The 17236-nt window shown below is 33.2% G+C and overlaps 1 protein-coding gene across 2 annotated transcripts in view; it reads right to left on the reverse strand.

The window, feature by feature from the left end:
* Positions 1–1696: 1696 nt before the first annotated feature.
* Positions 1697–17236, reverse strand: part of TAF2 (TATA-box binding protein associated factor 2) — a 75462-nt gene continuing 59922 nt past the window's right edge. Inside the window, exons 24-27 of one of the 2 annotated variants that reach the window (XM_081266872.1) lie at positions 16206–16361; positions 15605–15710; positions 12207–12329; positions 1697–3122 (exon numbers count right to left, since the gene is read on the reverse strand). In XM_081266872.1, the coding sequence (XP_081122998.1) occupies positions 2821–3122; positions 12207–12329; positions 15605–15710; positions 16206–16361 (687 nt within the window). In that variant the 3' untranslated portion in view covers positions 1697–2820. The remainder of the gene's footprint in view (positions 3123–12206; positions 12330–15604; positions 15711–16205; positions 16362–17236) is intronic. The other variant, XM_081266873.1, reaches the window with a different exon arrangement.

Consider the following 17236-nt stretch of genomic DNA (forward strand, 5'->3'; position numbering starts at 1 on the left):
AAAAACTGATTTCATATTACTGAAAATAAACCCACAAAAAGGAAAAAAATCACAGGGTGGAAAACTGATAAGTATACGACAAGGAGTAGATTTTACAACATATAAATTAGAAGATAAATCAAAGGAAAAAAGAAAATAGTCCACAAGAAGAGACAAAAAATTCTGAAAATGAAAAGTAATAAAACATTATTTATATCACAGTTCTATAATAATCTAAACAGTATGGTAGTGATAAGAAGACAGATCCATGAAATCAGCTATAAAATAATTTAGTAAAGAATATATTGAAATCTAGAAATTAAAGACAAGAGTTTTAAACACATGGTGTTGGGTAGCATTTGGGAAGGAAAAAAAACGTGGATCCCTATCAATATTTTATCAAAACAATTCAAGATGGAATCTAGTTAGACAAAGGATATAAACTTGAAAAAACATTTTAAAGACTCTAAAAGAAAAAAAAGAGGTAAATTCTTTTATAATCATGGAATAAGAAAAATTACTAAAGGCAAAAAAAAAAAAAAAAAAGAATAAAATGGAAGAAAAAAACCCCTCACTTTTTTTGTACTCTGTTCCAAAGATTTGAAGGCAGCAGCAGACTATCTTACATGAGACTATGTGTCTTTGTTTTTCTACGTATCTTATTTAGACATTTGGCTTCAAAAGTCTAGTAGATTTAGGGGCTGGAGTTGTGGCTCAGCAGTAGAGAGCTCGCCTACCATGTGCTAGAGGCTGGGTTCAATCCTCAGCGCCACATAAAAATAAATAAATAAAATAAAGGTATTGCGTCCAACTACAACTAAAAAAAAATATAAAAAAAAAAAGTCTAGCAGATTTAAAGCAAATCCACAGGACACCAGAGAACGCAAACAAAATAATTATATCTGAACAGCATTTCTGTTCCTCTCTTTTGTTGCCATTGTTGTTACAATGGCTTTGCATTAAAAATATTAAAAGCAAAAAGAAAAAACCACCACCAACAAAAACTGTATAAATATATATACCTGTAAATGTATATGGACTAGCTATAGAAAGGCACTAAACACTGCCAGCAATTACCTATTTTCAAAAACCTGAATAAAGTAATTTTCACATTGTCTGCTCTGAACTATCAGCCTAAATAATCGAGAGTGAACTATAAAAAAAGTTCTTCACAAGAATAATACAAATATCCAATTTTGCAGTAGCACGTATAATAGACACAAAAGGTGCTTTTAAATTATAATAGAAAGCTATTATTTGCCACTCTTCCTACAACACAAATAACTGAAAACTTGTCTGTAGAATTTTCAAAGCTGCGAGTTCTACGTACAGTACCACTGTGGACTCTATCATAAAAGATCCTGTTTTGCAAAAATAATTTCAGTTGGTCAACATTCAATTAATTAGAATCTTTAAATACTTGTCATTTAAGCACTTCAACATCTGAATATATTCCTTTGCATTCACATTCCAAGCCATCTGTGCTTTCTAATTCCCAAATATATCCTTACTTTGCTCATGCCTTTGAAGATACTGTTTCTTCTGCTGAGACACTTTTGCCTCAACTTAACCTACTAAATGATCCTTGCTATTGGGGCCAGCTCAAATTCACCTATTTGCAAAGTGCTCTGCAAACCATGTGGATAAGTTTATTATACATACACAATAAAAAAGGAAACAAACGACATAGAAAGATACAAAGGCAGAATGGTCAATTTAAAAAGTTATTTATTAAACAAGTTAAATACAACTAAAAGTATACTTAAAAGTTTAACAATATTGGATCCCTTTTGAAATATCTGTTCAGGCAACAAGTATCTTGTCAAACTTTTTAATGACATGGGAGATGATAAAAATTGAAGATATAAAAAGTATTCTTAAACAAACAATAAAACACGTGGTAAATCCAGAAGAAAAAATAAAAACACAAAACCACACAGATTATTAAACCATGAAACCAAAACGTTTCACATGTTTGCAAATGCTGTTACACTCACATGAGTACTGAACTGTCTTCATCCAAATTAATAAACAAATAAACTCACCTTAAGGTCATACGTTGTGGTATATTTTAAAAAGAATATATGTTGGGTGTGTAAATTGTCCACATCTAACAAAACATTTTACATATGAACCTATTCACTTATACTTAATGGAAGACAAAACAAAACTTATAATTTAAGCATCTTGATTTGAGAACAACTGTGGATTTGGTTATCTCTGTTAAATTCCAACATCATAATCACCAAATGTGCTATCAAAAGATAGTTATTCCAATTTTTGCTAAAAAGAACTTCTTCCAAAAATTGTAGTATTTCAGGATAAAAGGAAACACAACATATTCTTTGTTCATAAATTACATTGCTTAGTTTCTACTGTTAACACAAAAAATAGTGCAAGAGGGAAGACTCCTATAGAAAAGCCTCTGTCTTTTCAGTAGTTTCAAATGGCATTATACAATATTTCACTGGAAATAGTGGTTACACCACAGATTTGGCAGTTGCTTCTGTTTAAACCGTAACTCTGCCCCATAACATCCATCAAAGGCTTTCAAACATAATTGGTTTTGGCAGTACACATGGAGATCATGATGTGAATGGGGACTGCCAATGGACACGAGGGCTTTTGTAAAAGAAGTTTTCTCTGTGTGTCTGTGTGTTTTAAGTAGGAAACAGGCGATGAAATAGTTTATCCAGAACCATAAAACACATCTTCCTAATTAAATCAATTGTATAAATAATATAAATCAAATGTCTAGAACTTAAATGGATTCTGAATTTATGTAAGAAAAGCAAATCCTTTCCTGCCTTTTATCATTCTCCACAGAGGATAAAGCTTTAGTTATATACATTCTTCTGGACACAGAGGGAAAGGGCTCTTTGTCCCTTTTTCAGTCTGAAAGAGAGGAGAACGAGCAGACCTGCCACTGGCAGGGCTGGAGTAAGTGAAAGGATCCTTCTCCTTTTCTTTGCTGTCGTGCTTATGCTTGTGTTTATGTTTATGTTTGTGCTTCTTCTTCTTTTTCTTATGCTCATGGTGATGGTGGTCACTGTGTTTGGAGGATGTAGATTCCTTAGTAAATACTGAGAGTGGAGCTGTTGCCACTGGATGCATACTCATCTCCAAAGGCGATTGTTCTTTACCTTTAAGATTAAAAATACCAAATGAATTCCTGTTGATACCAAGGAAGACAAAACTAAAGTAAGAGGAAGCTGATGACAGTATTATGGAAAGGGAGATTCCTAAGTACTTATCACTTCCATCAGGAATGAGGAATATCAATAAGATATCCAACCAGTTATACAAAGTTTTTAGTATTTTTGGCCATGAAGTTGAATGTTTTAGTTTCTTAGTTTATACAAATTATGATACATACCAATGCATATATTAAAAGATGACCAAATTACCTTTCAATATTTTTAAGTATTACATGGTATGTTACAGGTTAAGATCTACATTAGTCAATGAAAATATAATTACTTCCAATACAATTCTGCCCTATGTATTATATGTAGAAATGGCAGTATTTGATTAGTGCCATTTAAAGAACTATTCACTCACAAACGTGTTACTGACAATGATATTTTAGTGAAAACTGAACATTCTTATGGTCCCTTAATACAATTTCTGGGAATAGATGGGCAAAAGTAAACTCTCTGAGAGGATTCATATACACAGTTTTAGAAACCTAGAAAAGGGGGACTGGGGATGTGGCTCAAGCGGTAGTGTGCTCGCCTGGCATGCGTGCGGCCCGAGTTTGACCCTCAGCACCACATACAAACAAAGATGTTGTGTCCGCCAAAAACTGAAAAATAAATATTAAAAAAATTCTCTCTTTCTGTCTCTGTCACCTCTCTCTTAAAAAAAAAAAAAAGAAAGAAAGAAACCCAGAAAAGGCATAGTGTCATTGAAAAAGAAAGGGTCAAGAATTGGGAGACTCTTGCTCTAGACTAGGTTGTCCTGCTAGTCTTTAGTGTACTTTTATCTCTTAGAGCAGTAAGTCCCTCATCTAAAAATCTAAATAGAACATTCTCTCCAGTTCTAACAATCTACCAACCTAGGACTCTATAATAGTAGTTCCGAGACTTGAGTAAAAGAATTTTCTTCTTGTCCTTTGACCATGCTTTAAAAAACAATTACCTCTTATATTACTTCAGGTTAATGGCATTGCTTTAGATGCAGCCAAGTAAGGAAAGTCTGAGATTCATCTCAGATCCCATCTCCCCCAGATCTAACTGGTCACCAAATCTTGTTAATTCTCACAGCCTCTCTTAAATCAGTCCCCACCCTAATCCTGTCTGCAACTGTATTAATTCATACCTCTTCATCTCATCTGGACTACACCAATAGTTTCCTATTAACTGATTCCTCTGCCTGAAGTATACCCTAACTATACTTTATACAGTTGCACAGTAGGTTATTTGGCAATATCTGGAGACATTTTTTTGTTTTTTTCAACTGGTATGGGGATAGGAAATGTAACTTGGCATTGTATGGGCGGAGAACAGGGATACTGCCAAACATACAATCTACAACCCCCTACCCCACAACAAAGAATTATTATGCCTAAAGTATCAATGATGTCCAGGCTGGCAAACCCTGTTCTATAATAATCTTCCTAAAAACAAAGCTGACCATGATATATACTTAAAAGGTCAGTTGGTTCTACTGATAGTATATAAGCTTGGGACTTCAGTGTAGAAGTCTCCCCCATGACCACTCAAATTAACAAAGAAAAAAAAAATTCAAACTAAAAATAATCCAAGCTTTTCACTAAAATAAGCTTCAAGGTAACTGTTTATATTTTAAAAAGTAATTTCTCAGCACAAATTCTGATCCAAACCAGCTCCAAAACCGTAGTTTTCAACAAAGTAGGACGTTTTCTAAAAACTATACCATAGCACTAATTTTACTGACAATTCACAATGTGTCCTGAAGTTACCTTTCCAGTCTTATCTTCCACTCTTCCTCTAGGCAAAAGAGAATATTTGTAAATATTATTTCCTTGTGCTTAGAATAACCTCCCCTTTTTGTTATCTGGCTCACATACTCATTTAACAAATATCAGAAACTATTGGGGAACTAGAAAAAACAATGATAAATTGGATGGATCTTAGCTCTTCTGGAGCTTACAAATCAAAAAAGAAAAAAAGTTTCTAAAGATACAGGAGCCCAGTAGAGGACTTAAAGTATTTTGGAGGCAGAACTAGAAAGACAAAGTTCCCCAAAAAGTAATAGTAAAGATGTAACCTAAAGGAGGGTTTAGAGGACCACTTTAGTCTCTTTAATTGTTTAAAAATAAATTCAAGTGTCTCTTTGGGATGTTTCCCCAATGTCAATAAGCTCCCAGCTCATCATTTAGTTATTCTATATAACAGACTTCTGCAACTTCCTAATTTGCTGTCTGCACTCCTGGGAGACTGAGGTCCTTTTCTGGCTTGAAAAAAAGTTTCTTCATCTAATCCTAAGTACCTGCCAAGCTACTTGGATTGCAGAAAAGCCAATAATTATACTGGAACCTGTAGTTCCCAGCAGAGGCAAGTACCAAATGAACAACTGAGTGTTTATGGTGTACTCTTTTCTAAGGAATATTCAGAACCACTTTGAAAGTGATTCCAATCTTTTATCTGCAGGTCCTAAAGTTTACACTAAGGTTACACTGATCACAAATCTTGTACTTCATTTGATTTACATGGGGTCTATTTAAAAAATGGATTAGAGCTGGGGCTGTGGCTCAGTGGCAGAGCACTTGCCTACTATGTGTGAGGCACTGGGTTCGATTCTCAGCACCACATAAAAATAAATAAAAGTCCATTGACAACTAAAAATATTAATTTAAAAAATGGATTAGAATACAAGTTAAGAATACAGGTATTAGGAACCAAGGTCCTAGGAAAAATCTGATTCCAGGTCCGAGGCAGAATATTTATTTACAAAATAACCTGAAATATCATGTATAATAGGAAGGAAGTTAAAAGTCTTGCCAAACAGATTCAGGAGTCAGCTTAAGAGGGCATTAATGTCCAAAGACAATTTGAATGCTGATAAAGATAATGATTATAACAGACTCAAGTGTCTCACTGAAGGATGCTAGTCAACCAACTCATTTTTTTAAATGTAATAAGTTTGTTATTTTAAAAATTATTAATAAATAGAATCAAATATTTATTTTGACTTTTCTAAATGATTTATATCATTCTGTACAAATGAGGAAGAATTTAGCTTTATAAAAGTAGCAGATGAGTGGATAAAGAAAATGTGGTATGTATATACCACGTGACATATATATGTATTACTCGTAATTTCATTCTTCTTTATGGCATTTGTTGATAAATGGATGGAACTGGAGAATGTCATGCTAAGTAAAATCAACCAATCCCCAAAAAACCAAAGGCTGAATGTTTTTTCTGACATGTGGATGCTAATTCACAATAAGGACATGGTGGTAGGGAAGAATAGAAGGACTTTGGATTAGACAAAGGGGAATGAAGGTAAGGGAGGGAGAATGGGAACAGGAAAAATAGTAGAATGAATCAGACATTACTATCCTATGTGCATATATGTTTACACAACCAATGAAATTCTACATCATGTACAACCCGAAGAATGAGAAGTTATACTCCATATATGTTTAACATATCAAATTTGTTTTAAAAAAAGATGCTCTTGGGGAGGGAAAGGGGAAATACTGGGGACTGAATTAGAGCAAATTATATTCTATCCTTTTATAAATTATCTCAAAATGAAATGTAATGTTATGTATAACTAAAATGAATCAAAAAAAAGATGGGCTCATTTTTTTTAAAGTAGCAGATGAACAAGAATTTTACTTTATAGAAACAATCCAGCTTATAAATAAAAATAGAAGATGAATTAGAATATCACCATCTTGCAACCCTCAGGAACCTAATGAATCTACAACCTTGAACATTTACTGTGGTTAACCTCACGAAAAGGAATTGACCTGACACTGTATGCTTCCAGATGAAGAACACACCACCACCTGTAAATATGAATCCAATTACGCTCCAGTACAACTACTAATACTATAGAGACTTCTAATATGTTATACAAATAGCAAAATACAGACTTAAAAAAATACAGATCAAAAGCCTGGTTTATTTAACAAAAACACTATAAGCTGCGGTGGGGGGCAGGGGACTGGAGAGAGAGGGATGAGAAATTTTAGAATAAAAAGGATATATTAGCAAATTGAAATGTGGACCTTACATGGACACTGATATAAGCAAATGAATTGTTAAAAACAAAGCCAAAATAATGGGCTGGGGATATAGCTCAGTTGGTAGAGTGCTTGCCTTGCAGGCAGGCACAAGGTCCATGGTTCAGTCCCCAGCAACATAAAAGCACCAAAAACAAACCAAAAACAAAATAAGTATATCTATGAATCAATTAAAATTGAAGCAAATTAGATATTTAATAGTATAAAAATACTAATTTTTAGGTATAATAATTTTACTGTGCTTATAAACTTTAAAATTTTTATCTTTTAGATACATACTAAATTGTGGATGGAATGACAAGATTTATTTCAAACTAATTCAGAAGGGTAGAAATGAGTAAGAGTACAGATTAAATAAGACTGACCATGAACTGATCATTGTCAAAACTAAGTTAAAAGATAAATGAAAATAAAGTTCATTGTACTAATCTACTTTGTTGTTTTCCATAATAAATCGTTTCTTAAGAAGTAATCAGGGTAATTTAGCAATATATATGAAAATGTTAAGAGGCCATATCTTTGATAAAGGAAAGTTCATTTCTAGAAACTTATACCACTCATATGTTCATGAATATGTGCAAATACATGAACACAGAGAAATTGTTTTTAATAGCAAAACATCTGCCCACATTATACTATCACCACAAAAAAAAAAATTGTTAGCTCTTAGCTCTTATGTTTTTTCATTTGTTATAAACAATGCATATTTCTTATTTGCTTTTTCTCTATCTTTCCTGAAAAACTTTACCAGGTCTAATCCAAAGTGATAAGAAATACAATTTCCTTCTCATGTAGATCACATTAACATTCAGATTAAGTACACATGAATTTACTTTCACAATAATATAATGAGGTTACTCAAGGACTTTCATGAATATGCATGTATTAATCATTTCCTAGACACAAACTGACACACAATTTTAGAGGTTTATAAAATGCTTAGAAACTTGAGGCCTACCCACAGTTAAGCGTCACTCCTTTTTAAGCTAATGAAAACCATTTTAGTGACCTAAAATATGTATTTCTATTTAAGATAGCAGATAAATCAGAAGAAAATAATACACATAATTCAAAATACTACAATTTTCCTATTTCATATTAAAATAGAAAACAAAAGACATATTCAGAGTTTTGTTGTTCTGAAAAATTTTTCCCGAAGACCAAATAAAATAAACCATGAATAAAGGTTATTGCAGCAAATTTAACAAATGCAAAACAAACAGAAAGAGGCACTTACTATAAGTTTAATACAGGTTTTTAGTTCACTTGATTAAACTGCTGCTGAGAAACAGTGAATAATCTGCTAATTAATCTATTAAATTTGTTCATATTAAGTGCTTGGATTTAATCAAAAACCTGTAGGTTCTATTAGGAAAGGTATGAACTTTTTTTTCCCTCAATGCTTTAAAGCAATATAAAAATAAAGTGTTGAATTATACCATGATGATTTAAGGATAAAAAGATCAAAGTCTAGGGCTGGGGTTGTAGCTCAGTGGTAGAGCACAGCTTCTCATTCATGAGGAACTGGGTCCGCGAACCTCAGCACCATATAAAAATAAATAAATCAAGATACTGTGTCCATCTACAACTAAAAAAATTTTAAAAAAAGAGAAAGATCTAAGTCTGTTTCTCATATTTAGTACCAAAGAAAGACCTACAGGGAAAGTTTCCAAACTTTAAAAAAAAAAAAAAAAAAAGCTTTAACTTAAAAAATCAAGCACTAGAAATATGTTCTTCTGATTTGCACAAGAAGAATTACATAACATAGTGGCCAAAGTTAAGCAGCTGCAGGAACTTGCCTTCTCTTCCCCACAGAAACTACTAGGAATTCCCAATGCACCTTGTTCTCCTCACCTTGCTCTCCTCTTAATCACTTTAACCCTGTAGCAACCTGGAGATAGCCCTGTCACCTCAAGCTTTTACAGTGGTGGAGAGAGAGCTGCAGTAGTTGGAAGGGAGGGGCTTCAGTATGTTCAGCCTATCACCAAGAGGACCATTTAGCCCTTTCTGCACATTCCCTCCCTTACCCCAGCAAAGGGAAAGGAACACTCAGGTAACGAAGGAAAACACACTTGCCACTTTTCTTTTCTTACCCTAATGGCTCAATCTACTACCCACATATGACTGATTACACCCTAAAATGCCCTTTTATCATATACAAGGAAAGGGAAAATTGTGTATATGTGAGACAGGAGGTAGGGTGAGGTTTAGAAAGTAAAACCTTTACTTTCTACTAAACAGCTTCCATTTCCTCTTTTACCTAAATCCTCATTCCTTTTCTCTGTCTTCTAGATGAACTCTGAAACACATTTTAGTTCTTAATTCCAATTTGGTTCCCTGGTCCTAAGCTTAAGAAATCTGAGACTTCATCTCAGCTCAGGAACAAAGGAGGCAGGGACCCAAACAAAAAAGCTTTAAACCCAAGGAAAAGTATAAATAAGCAGACTACAGGGTACAGCGCAGGAAAAGTTTGAACTGGAAAGTACATACCCTCCCTATGAAGTCCTCTCAGTTAAATCTTCAAGAAAAATCTAGATTATGTGTGATCCCTTCATTTTTAGTCAACCCATTAAAAAATTTTTGTAAGAATTACCCAGATTGAATAAAAGACATTTCACCTGGATGAGCTGAATGTGCCTCCCCAAACCCATGTGTCCTAAATCTAGATCCCAAAGACTGAAGAGAGATTACCTTACAGCTGCTCTACCTTTCTCTCAGGAGCCTCTCACATGACTTTCAATCTCAGAAGATCCCCAGCTGTTACTGGGAGACAGGAAGAGAATGCATTCCTTTTTTACAAAGAATTTCACATGACTTTATTTAAGTTAGGCTGAAGTTGTGCTTCTGACTTCCCAAAGATGAAGCCGAGTGGCCTGCTCTCACAGAAACTTTGCTATACACAATGGCTAGATTTGATACTTCTATTCTCCATCTGTGGTATGTGTTCAAAGGGCTTTTGGTAGGCTAGTTTGGGAAAGTTACAATATCCAACATTATCAACAATGTATTTATGGAAAAACTGCATTCAAAATTCTAAAATCAATACACTTAAACTTTTGGGGCTGGGGTTGTGGCTCAGTGGAAGAGTGCTTGCCTCACATGTGTGAGGCACTGGGTTCGATTCTCTGCACCATATATAAATAAAAAATAAATAAAGGTCCATCGAAAACTTAAAAAAAAAATTTAAAAACAAACTTTTAGAACACTAAAAGTGTTTTACCCTTTGTAAAATGCATGTTTTATAAAATCTAAATATTGCTGTTGAGTTTTAAGAGATGCTCAATGGTTTTAGGGTACTGAATAGTCCAAATATACTTAAAGGAAATTATAAAGGCATATCAAAGAGTATATTTAAAATTAAAGTTTAATAGATCAGTCTACATAACTGCCATATATTTTGCCTTATGATATAAAATAGTTCTACATGGATACCAATCAAAGCTAAAATTTTAACACTTTATTATTTTCTACCACTAGCCTGTATCTGTCTCTCCCCAGGCTTCTCATATGATGCAATGAGAACTACAACAAAGATTGGGGGTAGGGGGATTTTTAAAAGCAATATGGAACAATGATACAAAGCACACTAGTGGACATAAAAATGTATTAAAGTTTGCTTCTACACAGGTTTGTGGGCCACATCATTAAGAAAACCCAAACAATGTATTGAACTCCTTCTTGGACTAGAAACTGATTTGACTCTTAGAAATTCAGACAGAACTTAGTTTTTCACAGGCAAAGAAGGCAGGCAGAAGCACCATAAACTATATCAATAAGTTTTAATCCCATATGCTTTGTAATTTTTTTTTAAAAAAGTAGAAAATTATTCATGTCCAGTAAAAGTTTTAAAAATACACTGATGATAAGGCAAAACTATACCAAAAGCAAAACTAAAACCAAGATAATACAAAGCCCTGAGTGGTTGAATGCTTTGCTTGTCTAGAATGTGTCAGGATCCAGGTTCCCCCTCTAGTACCAAAAGAAAAAACAAACAAAACCCCACAAAACAATAACAACAAAAAGAAAAAAACCAAAACAAAACAAAAAACAAACCCAGAACACAAAATCAGCAGAGCCCAAGAAATGAGAAATGTGAAAATTCATTCATCAGAGTAAACGCCAAAGTGCAATAGTCTGGGGTCTCAACATCAAAATATTTTGAAGTGTCACTTTTATTTGAAGTCTCCTTTTAGTCACAGTGACCCCTAAGCTCTTCAAATGAATAAACAGTACTCTACTGCTTATACTGGAAAATAATTTTGGTTACATATCTTGTTTTTCACTCCCTGTTTCTTGAAAACTTGAAGACTAATGAACCTTTATTTCATGGTAGCTCATCAGCATCTAACGTTTATTACTCTTTATTTGGATTTTAACCTCTTAGTAACATAAGAACAGAATAAACAGAAAAATATGTAAAACCACGGAATAGGTAATAAGCACATCTGTACTGAATTACCTTTCATAAACTTAAGCCTAATTAGTATACAATAATTTAAAAGATATAACATTTGAATTTTCTAGGTAAATCATTAAGTCTTCATAAATAAATCATCAATCATGAACACTGGGTATATGGAGGGAATAAGCAGCTGATTTTCATATTTTATAAAGTTATAATGATACAGATTTGATGGTTTCTACTTAAGTTAGTATTTGTCATAATAATTAGAAAATTTACTATAAGAGCAAAATATTAATTTAAAGGGTATATGTAATGGTATCAGGTGAAATGATTTTTATTTTCATTTATTTTTCTGTTATTTTCAAGTTTCCTGTAACAAAAGTACATTTCTTTTGAAACAGAAAAAAGTCTAATTTAAAAGTCTTTAAAGTTAAATAAAGTCAAATGTACTATAAGGAAAGAAACTCCTAAGATCTATATTTTTAAAGTATTTTTTCAAGTTATTAAAGTAACTCTATGTAGTTTACAGATTTGTTCTTGAGGGAAAAAAAAAAAAAAGGAAATTAGTCGATTAATTTTTACCTGTTCCCTTACGTGTAAGTTCCATACTCCATGGGGGTTTTGTGGTAGCTGTGCTATCACAACCTGATGAATGCTGAGGCATTAAAGCAGATCGAGAGCTAGCTGGTCGATATTTGGAAAGTCCTAAAATGCCAAACAAGAGGAAGAGGATGGATTTACTTCCTTGTTTCCTAAAAGCTGAAAAAAGCTTGATGGGTTTTTATAAGTTACCCTTAAAACTAGAGGCAGTGGAACCACAGTAAAATTCTGATAATAAAAAGAATATCCTTTAAAAACTACTAACAATCCCATTTAATTTAATCCTTTGTCACAGGTCCTGTAAGTTTAAATCTGAAAATAATACACATTGAAGAGAGACAATATGGTGGAATGACTTGGTAAACATATGAATTAGATTCTATATTCTATCACAGAAACCATTTCATAATTTTTTTTACATATTCTATCACAGAAACTATTTCATAAATTTTTTTTAAAGTTTGCACATGATAAAATGTACCCACTCTCCCAAAAATCCACTAATAAATTACATTATAAAATTTATTTTAAAATAGATCAAAATAATTTAGGAATTACAGAAGACATTTAAGAAAGGAAGTGAGTGAGGCATGGCTGCTCACATCTGTAATCCCAATCCCAGTGGCTGGGGAAGCTGAAGCAGGAGGATTCCAGGTTTGAAGCCAGCCTCAGCCACTTAGTAAGGCCATAAGCAACTTGGTGAGATCCTGTCTCAAAATAAAAAATAAAAAGGGATGGGGACGTAGCTCAGTGGTAAAGCACTTCTGGGTTCAATCTCCAGTGCCAAAACAAAAACAAACAAAAAGCAGATAGTGGTTTAATGGTGTAACACGATCAGTACCTGATATCAATTTATCAGCAAGTATCTATTTGTGTGTTAATTCCTTCACCTATAATATGGAAAAATTCTAAGATTTGGATGTAGTTGGCCATTACATGTGTGTGTCAGTTCAGGCAAATCATTTAAATATCTCTGCTCAAGTTTACCACTTAAGTGAGCAAAACAGGTCACTATTATTATTAAGATCTCTTACAATTATAAAAGCAAAAGAATTCAGGACCTATTAGTTTCCAATTATATCCTAGGCTCATATTCTATGTGAAACCAATTCTCAAATTCTTTAGTTCATCTTAGATTACCAGATCATATAAAATAATATAGGTCCCATAAATAAAAAGACAGACAAGCAAATCAAGGTGAATAGTGGGGACTTTAGAACTTAAAAAAAGTAAAATTAAAAAAACCTCACTCAAGCTGGGTGTGGTGGTGCATGCCTGTAATCCCAGCTGCTCCAGAAGCTAAGGCAGGAGGATCTCAAGGTCAAAGCCAGCCTCAGCTAAAGCTAGGCACTAAGCAACTCAGTGAGACTCTGTCTCTAAATAATATACAAAATAGGGCTGGGAATGTGGCTCAGTGGTCCAGTGCCCCTGTGTTCAATACCTGGTACCAAAAAAAAAAAAAAAAAAAAAAACTCTCATTCAAATGTAAAAATTATAAACTACAACTACATGGGGTATTAGGATTTTCAAATAAGAAGAACATAAAAAAGAAGCAACTCAGGAAGGATATAAAAAGAAGAAAAAGAATAGTCATATTCATAATAGAAAAATGCATTAAAAGCAAACCTGAATAATAACAGTTATTATTATTGGTACTGGCAACTGAACCCAGGGGTGCTTAACCACTAAGCCATTTCCCCAACCCTTCTCATTTTTTGAGACAAGGTCTTAATAAATTGCTGGGATTAGAGATGTGCACCACCACACCCAGCATTAAACCTTAATAAATCATTTTAGAGTTCCTAAATAAGAATCTTAACTTATTACACTGAGGATAATAAAACAGTGCTATGACAGACATGATAATGATACATATAGATTAATGGATTATACCTTATGTATCCATATTAATTTTAGAAACAATGTTGAGTGAAAAAAGCCATATTATCATACCATTTTCATAAAAATTCAAACAATAAGAGCAAGTAAACACAGAATAATACATCTGTGCTGTATACTATCAAGAAAAGCAACAAAACTAAATTTAGAAAAAGAAAATTCAAGATAGTAGTTAACTACAGTGCAAAGACAACAGAATAGAACTAGGACAGAAGTCTACAGGAACATCCACACGTGCACTATGTTGTACAGGTTAAGTGATGATCAAGTTCACAGATACTTGTTCTATTACTGTATTTCATGACTTATGTGCGAGTCATATCAAAAGCTTTAATTATTCCTTAAAAATTAAAAAAATGTTTATGACATATACTGATATAATCTCTTCAAAAAGTACCATGGGCATGCACAAAGCAATAGGTCCAATTTCCAGCACTGAAAAGGGGGGGGGGGGAAGCACCATGACAACAAATAACAAGAGATAAAAAAGCTAGCCTGTAGTGTTAGCTACTTGGGAGGCTGAGCTCAGCCTCAAGGGATCCCTTGAGCTCAGCAGTTAAAAATCAGCCTGGGCTACATAGTGAAGTGAAATCACCCCTCACAAAAAAAAGCTGTATGAAAATCTTAAGATGAATATCTCACAATATAGCTAATATTCTTTTCAATAATATTTCAGGAATATATACTAAGAACATAATTTAAAAGTAAAAGTATCAAAAGCTTTCTTGTAAAGATATTCAGTTCAGAATTGTCTGTAATCAATAAAGACTAGAAACAACCTCAATATCTGCAAACAGGGAAATAATAAGGCAAATTATAAGCATTATCAATTCAATAGTGTCTTGGGTAGTATTTCCAAAAGAAAACTTGCTTTGAGAGATACATGCAAAAGTCTAGAATATATTACATGGAATAGGCAGGCACAAAGAGAAAGTAGTATTATGGGCAGCACTAGATTTAGTTTAAAAAAATTAACGTAAATATAGTTACATTATTAAAAACTCAACGAGACCTAATTTTTCATTTCAAAGCTGAGTCTACCACACATGAGCACATACACTTAAAGAAATTAAAGCTATTGGGCTGGGGTTGTGGCTCAGTGGTAGAATGCTCGCCTAACATGTGTGAGGCACTGAGTTTGATCCTCAGCACCACATAAAAATAAATAAAATAAAGCACCTACAACTAAAGAAAAATACCTTAAAAAAAAGAAATTAAAGCTATTGTAAGGAATCTGATAAACAGGTTTTTACAAAAAACAAGTTCAAAAGCACACAATATTTTAAAAAATTAAAATTAAATCAAGAGAAACACTTAAAATTTTTTTATTTTGCTTATGTGTTTTAAAATCTGGTATCATCTAATATTTTGTACTGGCTGCCTTTTCAATTTTATAGGTTTCATTTGAAAATAAAGCAACAAATGTTCAAATGGAGATATCATGTGAACTCCTTCTTCCCAGAGTAGAATACTAATCTTACCTGGAGTTGACGGTCTTTCAAGCATGTTCAGATGATGGGAGATGAAGGCCTGACTATCATGAACAGTATCCATGTCAATCTCCTCCTCATCTTGAGAATTTGAGAACTAAACATAGGCACACAAAACAAACAAAATAAAAAGAAGCCATTACATCACTTTATATTTAGATCTTATCTTTTAGAAAAAGTGGCAGAGGCAATAAGAATATAACCCCTTATAATCTTAAAAGGAAAAGCAGTCTCTTTTCCTCAAAAGGTATTAAGAGAAAGGAAGGATTAGGTGGTCCAGCCTCCAAAAGAAGCTGATTTAGAAATTACTGGAAATGTAATAGCAACTAAAATCTACTCCTATATTGTGGGAAGAAGTAGTGAGTTGTGGTGAAACGTGCACACATAGTTCCTTCCCCAAACAGAGAAGAAATATGTGATAATAGAAGTTAAATAATTGGATGAAATGACTTGGAAGGACATTTGGGTTGTTTTATGATTCAGTCTGTCCCACATGTTCCTGTTAAGGAAAAACCATTCCAAGTATTCAAAAAGATTTATGAGAATGTGAATACCCTACACTGTTAATACAGGTTGAACCTGTATTTCTTACTCTGATTTTGAGTTTGACTTTACTGCTATCCTCATTCTTCTCCAGTATTTGACCAGGTTCTAGTGGGGACCCCAGTGGTGTATCAGCCTTCCTCTTCACTCCCTGCTGATGAGCTGATACATTACATGATGCTTCCTTGGCAAGGTGATCATCTTCCTGTGGCAATATTTAAGATCAAAATTAGACTTGTAAAGACAAGTAGCTCATATTATAGCTGAGAACTAATAGCTATAACAACCATGCAGATTAGAGCATGCCCAAAGGCTAAAAAATGGGCTTAAAAATATAACCTTTTTCTGCGTGTTTTACTTTTGGGGTGAGAATATAAGTATTTAAGTGAACTTCCAGAGCTTTTCCAAAAGAATGTATCTTTTAGTGTCACTTTCTTCACTTATCCTAAAGTGTGAATGTGCACAATTAACATATGGGCAAGAACTATAAACTATTTATTTCCACAGGTTTATAAATATCTAAATATCTAAATCTAAAAGAGCTCCTTTTTTAGACTTGTTTTTCCTATGTAATAATTGGCCTTACTTCTTTAAAATCAAACTCTAATAAGACACATGTAAAATTTACAACAAATAAGTGTGGTTACATTTCAAAAAAATTAGGTAAATAAGTTTAAAAATTACTTAGTATCATAGAGAAAATCTGAGTATCAAAATGTTAAAACACCAGTAGGGCTTTGCCATGCAAGTAATCTGGTCTAAATATTGGTGAAAAATGAAGCTTGAAATACTATAGACACTGTCATCAGTAAGAAAATTGTTTCTGGAAAACTTTGTTTACAGTCAAATAATTAATATGTATCCTATAAGTCATTTTACAAAAAGGCTGACAATTGTATGATGTATAGTTAGAAAAGCTTTTCTAAAGGCAAACACACACAAATATATAAAAATTTTTAAGACAGTCTTCTCCCAAATCGGCAGCTTATTTGTTTACCTGATCATTCATTCATTTATTTATTTTCATTCAACAAGCATTTGCCAGGCACTTACCATGTTTAGAATTGTGCTAGGTACTAC

The sequence above is a fragment of the Spermophilus citellus genome, assembly GCF_964194105.1.
Source record: "Spermophilus citellus genome assembly, chromosome: 14".
NCBI lineage: Eukaryota > Metazoa > Chordata > Mammalia > Rodentia > Sciuridae > Spermophilus > Spermophilus citellus.